Source organism: Schistocerca nitens, chromosome 5 (genome assembly GCF_023898315.1).
Source record: "Schistocerca nitens isolate TAMUIC-IGC-003100 chromosome 5, iqSchNite1.1, whole genome shotgun sequence".
NCBI classification, from domain to species: domain Eukaryota; kingdom Metazoa; phylum Arthropoda; class Insecta; order Orthoptera; family Acrididae; genus Schistocerca; species Schistocerca nitens.
In genome coordinates this window covers 57,733,412-57,748,126 of record NC_064618.1, presented here as the reverse complement: position 1 = coordinate 57,748,126, position 14,715 = coordinate 57,733,412, and the positions used below count along the sequence as shown (strand labels likewise).

Sequence of the window (14,715 nt, the reverse complement as noted above, 5' to 3'; positions counted from 1 at the left end):
TTAATTCATGGATGGTTCCTTAGAAAATCCCAAAACAAGTTGTTTATGATTTCATACCAGATCTGAGCTGCTGATTCCAAGATGACTATGCATAGCAAATGGCTGAAAATTTTATGATACATTTCTAAGGCCTCAATCTCGAATAACCTTGAAATTTTTCTTGATATCTTTATCTGTTTTCAAGACACAGAGGTTCAAAGTTATCCTATTTGAACACATAAGGTCCAGCATGAGGCGAAAACATAGTTTATAAAGTGATGTATCATGAAGTAATTTGCTGTAAAATGTCTCAGTGGTCTCAGAACATCAGTTGTCATCACAACCATTGTACTTGAGCAGATGGACACTAGGATGAAGTTGTAATAAGGGAAAGGACAGCAGAGTAATAACCATCACTGTTGGCAAAGAAGAAATCAAAAGAACCGACTGTAAGTGAAGACAAGAAGAAAAGACCATACCTATGGTAAACAGTTATAATCCTCAATTAGGAGCAACTATTTTTCCCCTCTTTTGTTTTCTTCTTTTTTTTCTTTAATAACAAAAAATTTATTAATACTGCCTTATTGCGTCATTGTGCTGGCAGAATCCCACCATTAAATGTTTATGTGGAGTTCAGGGGTGGGGGGCAGACACATTGTGATGTAATCAAGCATGATGCACATTTTATCTTAAGTCCTTGATAACATTTGGTATCAATAATTTCATTTATAAATAGAAAAGTATTAGTTAGTTTTGCGAAGTTATATATCAATTGATTGAAACAATGTCTTTGAGAATGATGTAAATCATTTATGCCTCTTTGTTTCAAATGTTATCATTGCACTTCTGTTTGTTCTCATTTGGAGGGAAGAATAGCTGTATGATGGAGTGTTGAAAAGATGTTTGTCAAAAGTGATAGTCTTCAATTGTGGAATGAAGAGTCTTGTGGAATCTTGTGTGAGACATATCTTGTGAAACAGTTGCCTAGAATTTAGGAATAAAAAAGATTCTATGAAGAAACTTTTATTTGACATTTAACAGCCCATCAACCCAATACTACATTTCTTAGTACAGCCAAATCTGGAGACCAAAATCTTACCCTGACTTACTAACTTCATTACAATCAGCTAAGTTATGTTTTAGTAAAGTGTACATATCCTTCACTGACATTTCCTTCAGAATAATGACGAAAGTCTGGTCTGTGGACACGAAATCATGTAAATGTTATTGAAGTGATGTGTTACAAACTATATGAGTTATACATTGTTAAACTACATGAGTTATACATTGTTATCTGAGATCTACAGTCATCAGCTCTTTACAGCACCATATCATATTTGAAACCAATTTTGGTAACCACAGATTTTTCAGTTTCATGGAATGATACACCCAGTAAACACTGCACAAATTGTACACTACACTCTTTGCTAACCCATACATTCCTTGTACACATTCCAGGTTAATGGAAGTGCCGGATTACTGAGAGTGTTTTTTAAATTTAGTGTAACACAAAGAGATTGTACGTCATTAAATCCAAAGATACATTCATTTTTGTAGAACAGTAATGCTCGAGTGTGTACATATACCATAGTATCACTCACTATGAAACATATTCCAGATTTTTAGTTGTTGCAAGGTGATACATGACAGCAGTGTCCTTTATCACTCAAGAATACATTGGTACTGCTTGTCTCTGATTGTTGCTTAATGTGCTCCAGCAAGAGGTCTGCAGCTCCAGCACAAGCAGAGTTAAGTTTCATGTTCTCTCCTTCTATGCCCTCTTCTTCGCCACTTACATTGTAACTTTACTGTATGTTTTTGATTATCTCTTCATTTCTTAAAGTTTTGTCATAAACAGTTGCTCATCCACCTCTGTACTCAGCATCACCAGCTTTCTGTGAAGAACCAGCTTATCTCTAATTTCACATTTCTGCTTGAGGCCTAGCATAATGTGTTTCCTTTTAGAAGCCATGATACTGAACCACAAACAAAGCCACATAGCATTGTATAACATTGTAATTAATTAATAATATTGAATATTGTTGCACATGTGTATTCATTACTGCGTGCATCATTTTTGCTTGAACAGCTATAGGTTGGATATGGACGGGATTACTGAGGGCCAGATTAGAGATAGTTCAGTGTACCTTTTTTTTATTACTGTTTTTCAATCAAGTAATTTCCACAAACTCCCCACTTCGCCTCTTACACACAAACACACACACACACACACACACACACACACACACACACACAGAGAGAGAGAGAGAGAGAGAGAGAGAGAGAGATGTTTTTAGGTAAGCAAATACATTAAAACTATATTCAAATCAAAGTTTCCTACCTTGGTAGTACTTGGTACAAAAGTTCCTCAGAACGTTTCTTTTCTTGACTGAGTTGCTCTGTTTTCTCTTCAACAAGTGCTTCCAAATTGTTTGCATATTGCTCCATGCGGCGAAGCAGATCATCCATTAAGTTTTCACAGTAGCCTCTGGGTAATGAATGATAGACATTAATGTTTACAACACAAACCTTGTGTATCCTACTGATGTAATTAATTCATATACTTTATCAGTGAGCTTCCCAAAGTTTGGATCTTTTCTTGTCAAATATTGTGACATGTATAGAGGTAAATAATTATAATATGAATCTATGGTCTAAGAAAGATAGTACAAGGTAATGTTTGCATTAATTACTTGTACAAGAATAGCAGTATCTGTGCAAGTATAGGATGTAGACATAATGAAATCAAACAGCGGAGAATCCAGGATGGAATGTAACAATATTATGAAAAGGAAAGATGCTACGCACCATGTAGCGGAGATACTGAGTCACAGATAGGCACAACAAAAAGACTGTCACAAATAATAAAAGACATGATGGTGACATATAGAAATTTGGGTCCCTCTGGGGAGTGTGTTTGGATAGACCGAAGCTGTTAAGGTGACATGTTGCGTAAAACAAGAAATCCAGGCTCATGTCCTGGTCCAGCACAAATTTTCATTGGCGCAAATACATTGTGCAGCCAGAGTTGCATCATGAATGTGAATATGATTCTTGGATTTAATTTTGTTCAATACTGATAGAGAATAGAAGATTTGCGTACTAACATTTTTACCTTTTCTTTTTATTGATGACAAGTAACACAGTCTAGAGAAACTTTTCTTGTGTTTCACTCAAATTTGCAGTCTTACTATAAAAATAATTTTCTTGTACTCTATTCTGCAGATTAGAATATAGAGGTGGAGGAGTAGCAACATTTGTCCAAACAACAGAGAATGATGATAGTAGTATGAATGATACATACAAAACCTTACCAAAATAAAAATAAAAAGATTTTGAAATTACAGGTATGGTCTACAATGAGTTAAGAGTATTCTGTGTGTACCGATCACCAAGTGGCAAAATAAATCCTTTCCTCAAAAAAAAAAAAAAAAAAAAAAAAAAAAAAAAAAAAAAAAAAAAAAAAAAAAAAAAAAAAACCATTCTACTAGAAAAAAACTAAAATAAAAGATTGTGTAATATGTGGTAATTTTAACATTGATACAGAGAAGACACAGAGAAGTCAAAAATGTGAGGAACTGCTACTACAATGCAACATGAAGGCAACTGTTATGGAACCAACAAGAGTGACTTTGGAAACTGAGTCAATTATTGACAAAATTATCGCTAATATAGACAGCAATGTATATACAACAAAGGTTCTACAAACAGGAATTTCTGATCACTCTGGACAGCTTTGTGAAGTATTTGGAAATCTGAACTCACAAAAGGAAGATAAAAGTGCAGAAAGAGATGTTGGGCTTATCATCCAACGAAATATCAACATTTTCAAAGTGATGTTAAGAAAAAAACAGTGGATGGACACACTTAAAGCCCATGGAACAGATTAAAAATGCTATGCTTTCGAAGACACCATAACACTTTACTTCAGTTTAGCATTTCCAAAAACAAAGAAATAAGCAGTGGATCATGAATGAAATAATAGAATAGAGTGCTACCATAAGAGAAATGAAACAGAGAGAAAATATTGAAACCTACAGGCAGCACTAGAAGAAATACAGGCAGTTGATAAGAAAATGCAAAATCAATTAATGAGACTGACTCAAAATCAACAAATAAAATGAGAGCAGCTTGGAATATAATTAACTCTGAGAGGGGCTAGAAAAAATACTTACAGAAAACAAATGAAATATGACTGTAAATAACAAAATCATCACAGATAAAACAAAAATTGCCAACATCCTGAATAATAACTACACAGATGCAATGGAAAAACTAAAGCATGGTTATAATAGCCAATGAACTCACCAAACTATGGTGACAGATAAGCCAAGCCACTCAATTTTAGTGAAACCAGTGTCTGAAAAGGAACTGACAAATGTTATAAAAAAGCTAAAAACAAAAAAGTTTGCTGGACATGATGTGTCAAACTACCTGATGAAGCAGGTGGCAGCAGAAATAATTACATGACTACTGAATATTGCCAACTGCTCTTTCCAAGAAGGGGTATTTCCAGATAAACTCAAATTAGTTAAAGCAGTACCTGTATACATAAAAGGAAAGCGTGACAACCCTAACAACTAAAGGCCAGTATCTTTAGTATCGGGCTCCTCCAAAGTATTAGAAATTCTCATGCTAAACAGACTAACTACTTATTCGGAAAAAAACATAATGTAATAACTCCAGCACAGCACGGATATCAGAAAGGGAAATCAATGGAAACAGCAATTGAATCATTAACAGAATCAATCGTACAGGCCTTGGACAACAAGATGGTAGAGTCTGGAGTTTTTATTGATCTAACCAAGGCGTTTGACACAGTTGATCATACAGTCCTAGTAAAGAAACTAGAGAATACTGGTATTCATTGAGATGCACCAAACTGGATAACATCATATCAAGACAAAGAGTTTGGGCAGAGATGTCTTTAAATATGTCTGCTTGTGAGATGTCTGCTTGTGTCTGTATATGTGTGGATGGATATGTGTGTGTGTGCGAGTGTATACCCGTCCTTTTTTCCCCCTAAGGTAAGTCTTTCCGCTCCCGGGATTGGAATGACTCCTTACCCTCTCCCTTAAAACCCACATCCTTTCGTCTTTCCCTCTCCTTCCCTCTTTCCTAAACAGTTTGTTGCGAAAGCTTGAATTTTGTGTGTGTGTTTGTGTTTGTTTGTTTGTGTGTCTGTCGACCTGCCAGCGCTTTCGTTCGGTAAGTCACATCATCTTTGTTTTTAGATATATAGACTATTGTAAATGCATCACATGATCACCCAAAACTCGAGACCAATGAGACTGTTCATATACACAACACAAGGGAACAGAAAACAACTGTGGTGCATTCCACATAGACTTAAGATTTTTGAAAAAGGACCCAAACACTCTGGCAAGTTCAAGCAATGTCAGTGTAACTACAAGATCTCAAAACTGAGAAAATGTTCCCCTCAACTCTAAAAAAAGTTTCTGGCATGAGGAGAATTTTATAGTGTAGCTGTCTACATTAGCAAACAGTGATCAAATGTTCATCCTGTGAGTGATAAATCTCACACACCATAAAAACAAATAGCAACAGAAATCAGTGTTATGGAAATTAACTGCAATTAGGAACCACTGATGTATAATATAAGCTAATTATATCTCACAAAATTATTATTGTTTTCTGTCTGTATCATGTATCATAAGTCATTTTGTACTGTGTAATATTGTGAATATATTGCATCATAAGCCATTGTGTACGATGTAATATTATATATATACTGTGAAAGCTCTTACAGGGTGTATACGCGGACAAGGAAAAAAAATTCCCGGATTTTTCCCAGATCTGCCGGTAAAAAATACACTTTCTCCCAGATGAAAACACAGATTTTCCGTGTTATTAAGTGACAGTATATTTTCCCTCGGAACTGTAAAACTTATCAATCCTTTTGAATGGTTATGTTTTTATACACAGGCATAGAATGTACCGGCACTTTACAAAACGAAACTCAGGGAAGAAAACTCCTTTCGGGAAGATTTTTGATGTGCAGGAACATGTACGCTGCACATTTTCATATTACAAAAGAATAAATTCGAATTCCACCAAACACCACATGTTACTTTCCGAATCATTGTAATCAAGATTGTGATGCGCTTTTGTAAGCCAGTCATAGCTCATGTCACGTAATCCCGCCAGTCGATGACAGTGGATATTCAGACCCCAGGACACGTGATGTAGTCAGCTAATAGCAACATCACTGTTAAGTAGTGCGAACACACAAACAGGAAAAGTTAATGTTTTACATTAATACACATAGTGTTGCTACACGAAAAGCAAAGCTTTCACATATAATACAGGTCTCTGGTTAATAAGCTGCAAGAGAAGCTAAGCTTTCACATATAACGTTGATCTTTTTTGTGGGTGTTACACTTTAAGATATATCACACAAATGTGCCAGTAAAATTTTTAGCCAAGTCCAGTGACTTGTCCTCAAAGTTTTCCACATGCAATTAGCTACCACAGAGAAGAGAGAGCTTCTCATAGCACTACATCAATTTGTTCATAATAATGACATGAATGTCTGATCTTCTGGGCTCTAAACACTTCTAAATGGCTTGTCATCAAACGCTCTGTGATTTAAGAAATTCATCGTACATTCTCGTACATAGTTCAACTTGTGTAAAAGGAAATTTACTTTGAAATTAATGCTTTTCAAACCACCATTCACAATATTTTCCCATGACATGTTAGACATGGGTTCAGTAGTGTGAGTATGGTAATCCATATCAAATGGGCGGATGGGACCTTAGGCCATAAGGTCTACAGGAAAGGTACACATACTGATCGCTACCTCCACAAGAACTCAAACCACCACTCTAGGCAAAAGAGGGGGGTCATTAAAACACTAGTGGATAGGGCCAATAATATTTGTGAACCAGGCTACTTACAAGAAGAACTAAATCATTTACGAATGGCCTTTGCGAAAAATGGTTATACGAAAAACGAGATTAACCGAGCACTTCTCACCCAAATAGAAAAATGCCTAAAAATAGGAGACAGCAACAACCATCAGCTGGAAAAGTATTTCTTCCGTTCATCCATAATATCACGGATCGCATTGGGAAAGTAGTAGCCAAGTTTCAGGTAGAGACCATTTTTAGACCTACTAAGAAAATTAGTGAATGCCTAAGAACAACAAAAGATGCTCGTCACCCCCTAGCCACCCCAGGGGTATATAAAATTCCGTGTAGTTGTGGCAGGGTTTACATAGGAACTACAAAAAGAGGCATCAATACACGGTTGATGGAGCACAAAAGAAACTGTTGCTTGGGACATATCGACAAATCGGCAGTAGCGGAACATGTTTTTAAGGATGGAGATCACGAAATAAAATTTGGTGATACAAGCGTGCTAGCGAGGACGTCACACTATTATACACGTGTGTATAGAGAGGCAATTGAAATCCACAAACATCAATTCAATTTTAATCATAAAGAAGAAGGATTGAAATTGGATAAGATATGGCGGTCGACGTTGCATCAATCACATGACAATCGATTTCCTGCAATCGAGAGAACAGACGATAGCCAGAGATAGCTGCACATCGACACCACGTGACATGCAGTGGCGCCCCACACGATATCCATATAAGCGGCGGCCCCAGCTCCTAGCAGCCAGTCGATGACTCACCTCGGAAGATGTTCTCCATAGTTGAGAACGAAACGTCAGGGAGAAGAAGTTCTACAGATCGACCATGGCAACTTAGCCCGGAAGTGTTTACTGATGAAAATAGGCCTTCCTCACACTGCAAAAACTGTAACATACACCAAATAAACGAGACTGTTTTGGTACAAATGGTCTTATAACACGACAGAATATAATTCAAGAAGACCAACACAAAAGAATATGAATTTGGAGCACCTCCAATTGCCTCCCAGGTCATTATTGTGTCATGGGGGCTGCAGTGTAACACGTGTTAAGTTCGGCTCGCAAAATTTAGTTGAATTTGAAGGTGCTTTCGCAGGTGGTGTTGTCTAGTACCAGTGGAAATTGTGTAAACAACAGTGTTCTGTGCAGTAGGGCTATTTTTTTCTGTGCTCCGCAAATATATACGAGAAAATGGTAAACAGAAAAGTCAACAGCAGTCTCTTCAGTTTATATTGTTCATAACAAAAATCTCTATCAGTATCACTTTAGCAAATTTCAATCTAATTGTAGCTTCCTACGATAATAGGTATCACTTTAGTAAATTTCAATTTAATTCTAGCTTCCTAAGATAATCTATTAGTTATTAAGCTTACTTCTCTCTGCTGGCAGCATTGGCCTCTTAAATCACTCCCCTTCCCCCGTGTCCTGCAGCGGGGAAGCAGCAGGTGAGGCAGGCCTGCTCTTGGCGGAAGGTGTGGCCGCGGTTCGCGGTATAGCAGAGCTGGTCCGCTCTGAGGTAAACGCTGTGCTTCGCGACAAAGACAATCTCAATCTGATAGCAGGCACTATATCAGATACAGTAACGGCAGCAGTATTGGGCAAAATGCGTGAAACTGTTGAGGCAAATACTGCCAAAATTACAGCATTAAAAAAGTCTGTGCCTGAATATGAGAAAAAGGCATGAGAGTTGGAAGTAAAACTATCTGCCGCAACAGACGAGCTAGAACAGTATCAAAGGTGAAATAGTCTACAACTGTTTGCAGTAGCAGAAAATAAGGAAGAAGACACAGACAACCTGCTTATACAGGTTGCGTGTGAAAAATTAGGTGTTGAAGTGTCTAAGGCAGACATTGACAGGAGCCATCGGGTGGGACGAAAACCACCAGGTGCTACCAAACCATGCCCAATAATAACTAAATTTGTCTCATACCAAAAAAGGGCAGCGATCTTTACCCAGAAGAAGAGGTTAGCAAGGACAGGGCTTACAAAAAGGGAAGATCTGACACACAAACGGCTAGAGATTTTAAACAGTGCCATATCCCATTTTGGTCTTCAGAATGTGTGGACTCAGGATGGCAGAGTAATCATTAAGACAGCAGCTGGAAAGAAGACAGTCACAAACATGACAGAACTGAATAGTATTAAGTGAAGCTACTCGAGCCAAAAGTGCAAACTTAACATTATTTGCAAATTGTAACAGCCCCCTACTCAGATATACTGTCTTGTAATTGTACTGCCTTGTAATTGTATTAACTTTTTAATTATACCCATATTTGTACCTTCAAGTAATTGTTTTTGTAATTGTATTAACTTTGTACTATTTTTTGTTCCTGTAGGTCTAACGTTTACTTAATTTTAGTTACTGCTAATACTTTTTTCATTTTCTCAGTTTATTCTCTTCCATTCTGTAATAGTACCATTGCAATTATTAGTCTCTCCTTTAGTTCATTAATCACCCATCTCTTCAGTTTAAATTGTTCATAACAAAAATCTCTATCAGTACCATTTTAGCAAATTTCAATCTAATTGTAGCTTCCTATGATAATCACTATCAGTATCACTTTAGTAAATTTCAATTTAATTCTAGCTTCCTACGATAATCTATTAGTTATTAAGCTTACTTCTCTCTGCTGGCAGCATTGGCCTCTTAAATGACTCCCCTTTCCCCTATTTCTACCCTAAGCTGTTTCAAATACACTAATTACATTTCACCTCTTACGACAGAGGATACACAGTGACACACAGCCGTCACTATTTTGGTCATATTCTCCTTGCACCAAATACCACTAATCCATTTTGTATACTCCTGCAACCTCAGGAAATCTCTTGTGGTCGCCTTTCTTTTGGCACTCACGGAGTCACAAACAGGGCGCACAAAATCTCGGACACCCCTGTGTTATGTCACTTGGCGGAAGCAGCGGCCAGTGCCCCTTGCGACATATAGTGCCTAACAAAGGGACAAACCAGTCTGCCACCCTACTCCAGGCTGCTCAGCGGAACGCGTCAGAGCTTTTAGTAGCGCACTGTAACATCCAGTCTTTACCTGCACATTACAAAGAACTTAGCCTCCTCTTCAACCAAATAAACTACCATGTAACCCTCTTATCCGAAATGTGGTTAAAACCATACATATCCTCTGGATCTATTCTTCTCCCTGGGTACACATTTCTTAGGGCAGACACATCAAAAAAGCGAGGTCAGCGGGTATACACGCACAGATCTAAAAACAAAAGTCTTATGTATGTCAAACCCTGCTGAAGAAAAAGAGGCTGAATTCATGTTCATCGAAATAAATATACAAAGTCAGAAGTTCTGGACTGGCATCGTGTACAGGCCACCAAAAATAAGCTCAAGGAGTTCGTTTCAGTCAGAATTACATTCACTTCAGTGTCAATACGAACATGTCATCGTAATGGGTGACTTGAACATAGACCTGCTAGACGTAATTGCAACAAACCAGACTGACAAAGTAAGAGATGTTGGTCAAACATCGGCCCCTGGCCTCTCAGCACATGATGTAATATTCCTGGTCTACTCTGTGCAGCTCCCAAGGATCAAATCGCATTACATAACTTGTAGGAACATGAAACGTATTGACCTTGATGCTCTAACACCCGATTTCTCAGGAATCTCATGGCATCACATAATCAGAGAACCTACAATCGACAGCAAAATTAATGAACTTGGTGATAAACTCATTGCCCTCTATGACAAACAAGCACCTGTATGCAAAATCAGTGTAAGAAAATCTCTTGGTCCATGGCTGACAGCTGAATTATGGTAAATGATAAATAATAGGGATGCTGCCCACAGGCGTTTCAAGACAGATCCGAAACCCGATCGTTTCGAAGAATATAGAAAGCTACGGAACAGAGTGAAACAATGCATTCGCAATGCTAAAATCAGGCATGCTCGCTCCCTTGTATGTAGCGATATGATGCCCACAACTCTATGGAAGAATCTCCGTAGCTTGGGGGTCAGAAAGGCAAAATCAGAAACTACTTTTCATGTGTCAGCTAACGAATAAATGAATTCCTCTGCACCTCTGAATACCCACATGGCTGATAATTACCATCCACAAGAATACCCAAACAGGATAACTAACAGTGATACCTTTCATCTAAAGCAAGAAAAGCAATAATGAGAATCTCTTCTGATGCAATAGGCAATGACAGGATCGGTATAACCATGATTAAGAATGTTTCTGATATCTTAATATCTGTCTTAACTGACATATTTAATTATTCCCTCGTGAACGGAATATACCCGGTTTGGGTATCATCAGGTGCCTTAAATGTTTTCTTTTTTTATTTTTTATTTTTAAATCTTTACTGAAATGACTTTGAGCATTACATTTATTCAATTATTTTGTTTAAATTTATTTGTTTTTATTTCCATACCTTTGCGGACCTCCGCTTGTCAGTCACGAACAGGCAGGTGGCTCTGCATAGATTTAAGTGCCAGCAATCAGCAAAGAATCACACAGTCTTCCATGTAATAAGGGTGAAATGTCATCAAATTTTTAGAAACAGCATAAAGAGAACATGGCAATAACTCCTAACCACCATAAACCTTTCCGCTAACAGTACAGTCATATGGAAGACCTTCAGGAGTATTTCTGGGAGAGATAGGAGGTGCTGAGTGGTTGCTGCAATGGGGAATGGAAGACTCCAGACCAACCTGCAAGTCATTTTCCAGATAAAGTGGCCTATTTTGCCACACTTACTGCCACTGCCAGGCAGGATTCAGCCAGTACAGAGTGGCTGCTGAGAGGGTCAGTTGGGACTTCAGTCCCTCCACTGATGAAGAATACAACTGTTTCCTTTCTTTGTGTGAGCTGGATTCTGCATTACCTGCAGCTTTTGAAGAGTCATCTTGTCATTATAGGGTCCATTACAGAACGTTGTGGGACCTTACAGAATGAACAAAGAAATCCCCTTAGTCATTTTTAACTTGATTTGGACAATAGGACTTTTAAAACTTGAGAAGGACTGTACATACCCAAGTACATATTGTAGTTTAGCTCCACTAGTTGTGTGGGAAAGAACTTGGGATGGATGGTGAATCACTGCACTGTATGGATATTATCCAGGCAGCTCTTTAGTTTCTTTCAGTGTAGTTTGTTTGGTTTGTCTCGTTTTAGGGTGCAGAAACAACTATGGTCATATACGTCCATGTCAGAAGTGTAGGACATGAGAACAAAATGGCTCTGAGCACTATGGGACTTAACATCTGTGGTCATCAGTCCCCTAGAACTTAGAACTACTTAAACCTAACTAACCTAAGGACATCACACACATCCATGCCCGAGGCAGGATTCGAACCTGCGACCGTAGCAGTCCTGCGGTTCCGGACTGAGCGCCTGAACCGCTAGACCACCGCGGCCGGCATGAGAACAAAAGAGGAATTAAAAATGACTACATGTTAAGCACAGTCAGTGGAAGAGAGACAGGTAAAAAGCAGGGACTTGGAGATCCATAAAATAATCCATAGAGACAAAGGAGGTAGTGAACTGAAGATTAAAGGTCCTTAGCCATGAAGCTACTAGGGATGAAAAGTACAAAATGGTTGACAGCCTGTGTGTCATTCACTAAAACGGCCAATAACTCAGACGGCAAATGTAAGTGGGAAAAAAAAGAGCATTATCTCAAGAAATGGGGAACTGTCAAAGGTTCAGGACAGTGAGCACGTGAGCACAAAGTGGTGGGGGATCACCACTTCACAAATCGTGATGGTTCAAAAAACAGTACCCAATATGCAACCTAGCTAAAATGATCTGCTCTTAGTGAGAGGTCAGCCAAGCTGCTGGGAGAGGTTTAGTTCCCTATAACTTGTTCCCTTGAAGGGATGGCCAGTGGTGCTACCAAAGTGATGCCACCTGCTGACAGACAGCAACACAGACATCATCAGAGGAAATAAAAGAACTAGCGGGCCGATGGTACAAGGACTGCAGCTTGGCAGCAGTGTCAGTGGCATCGTTTCCCAACAGATCAACATGACCAGGGGTACGCATAAACATTACAGTGGCTCCATCAAAAATGAGCACTGCACTAAGGGATGGATGGTGTACAGAGGCTCTGAAGGGCATCAAGTGAGTTGAAACAGTGATAGAACTGAGAAACCTGTGTCGCTGGATGTACTGTGTGGCCTGATACTGGGCAAAGAGCTCAACTACAGATACTGAGCAGTGTTCCAGAAGCCGATACCGAAAATCATTGGTGCCAATGAAGAAGGCACATCCAACACCACAGTCAGTCCAAAAGCCAACAGTGTACACAAAGGTACTATCGTGAAGTCCCATGCAAAGTCCCATGTGAAGCTCAAGAAAGTTATGGAGATAGAGCGAGGCTGGAGTAGTGTCCTTAGGGAGAAAATGAAGTTCAGTGTGAACACAGGCCACCACATGAAGCTGAGGTGGTGAAGGCTTTCCACCCATTGGGAAAGTTTCAGGAAACATGACGTTACGCTGCTGAAGCAATAGTCGAAAGTGAACTCTAGGAGGTAACAGAGAAGAGGGATGTGCCCCGTAGTGGTGATTAAAGGAGTTATCAAAGAAAGATGCATAGGATGGGTGGCCAGACATGGCAGACTAACAGCATGTGCATCTGCTAAGAAGAAAATCATGGCGGAATGACAGTGGTAGTTTGACAGCTTCTGCATACAGACTCTCAACGAGGCTACTGTAAAAGGCACCAGTGGCCAAACAAATGCCACAATGGTGGATTGTATTGAGACAGCGTAAGATGGATGGACGTGCATATGCATAAATGAAACACCCATAGGCTAATTTCGAATGGACATGGGACCACTACAAATGGGGAGGAGGATGGTCTGATCTGCTTTCTAGAAAGTACCACTGAGGACACAGGACACTGAGGACCGTGTATAGTGGGCAGCTAAGAAAGACACATGGGAGGACCAAGAAAATTTTCTACCGAGGATGAATCCCAGGAATTTTGTAGTTTAAATGAGCAACAGGCCCAAGATGTAAAGATGGTGGAAGAAACCAGTTGCTCCACCAGAATTTCATACAAATGGTTTAGTCACTAGAAAAGTGAAAGCAATTGTTGATGCTCCACAAGTAAAGACGATCAAGAAAATGCTGAAGATGCTGCTCAAGGAGACAAGTCCATGGAGAACTTCAACAAATGGTAAACTCGTCAGTAAAAAGGCAGCCAAAGATGGCCGGCGGGAGACAGGCCATAACAGGGTTAATGGCAACAGCAAAGAAGACGACATTCAGGATGGAACCCTGAGGCACACTGTTTTCCTGGATAAAGGTGTCTGACAAGCCAGAACCGACACATATCTTGAAAACTCAGTCTTCTAAATATTTCTGAAGGAATTTCCAGCCTCGAAAGCCCCACATGTAGATAGTGCGGAGGATGCCAGTGCTCCAGCAGATGTCTCCAAATCACGAAATACAGCCACAGTCTGGTCATTCTGCAGAAAACCATCCATGACATGGGCTGACAAAGTGACAAGGTGGTCAACTGCAGAAAAGCATGCTCGAAAGTCACACTGTGCAGTGGTTAGTAAATTGCTAGACTCACGGTACCATACCAGCTAGACTCACGGTACCATACCAGCCACGCATGAATCACATGTTCTATCACCTTGAAAACAGCTGGTGAGAGAAAAGAGGCAGTAACTAGAAGAAAGGTATTTGTCGTTATCAGGCTTAGGTATGGGTATGACAGTGGCTTCATGGCAGTGCCTGGGAAATGTGTCCTGTGACTAGATGTGATTGTAAGTAGGAAGGAGAAAGGTTTTGCAACATCTCAATGTGAACATCGCTTGGCCTTGGCATGGAGGATCAGGATGAAGTGAGAGCAA

The 14,715-nt window shown here is 39.2% G+C and overlaps 1 protein-coding gene across 1 annotated transcript in view; it reads right to left on the bottom strand.

The window, feature by feature from the left end:
- Positions 1–14,715, bottom strand: part of LOC126260277 (atrial natriuretic peptide receptor 1-like) — a 350,450-nt gene that overhangs the window by 163,244 nt on the left and 172,491 nt on the right. The window contains exon 6 of the mRNA XM_049957603.1: positions 2,321–2,467. Coding sequence (XP_049813560.1) covers positions 2,321–2,467 — 147 coding nt within the window. The remainder of the gene's footprint in view (positions 1–2,320; positions 2,468–14,715) is intronic.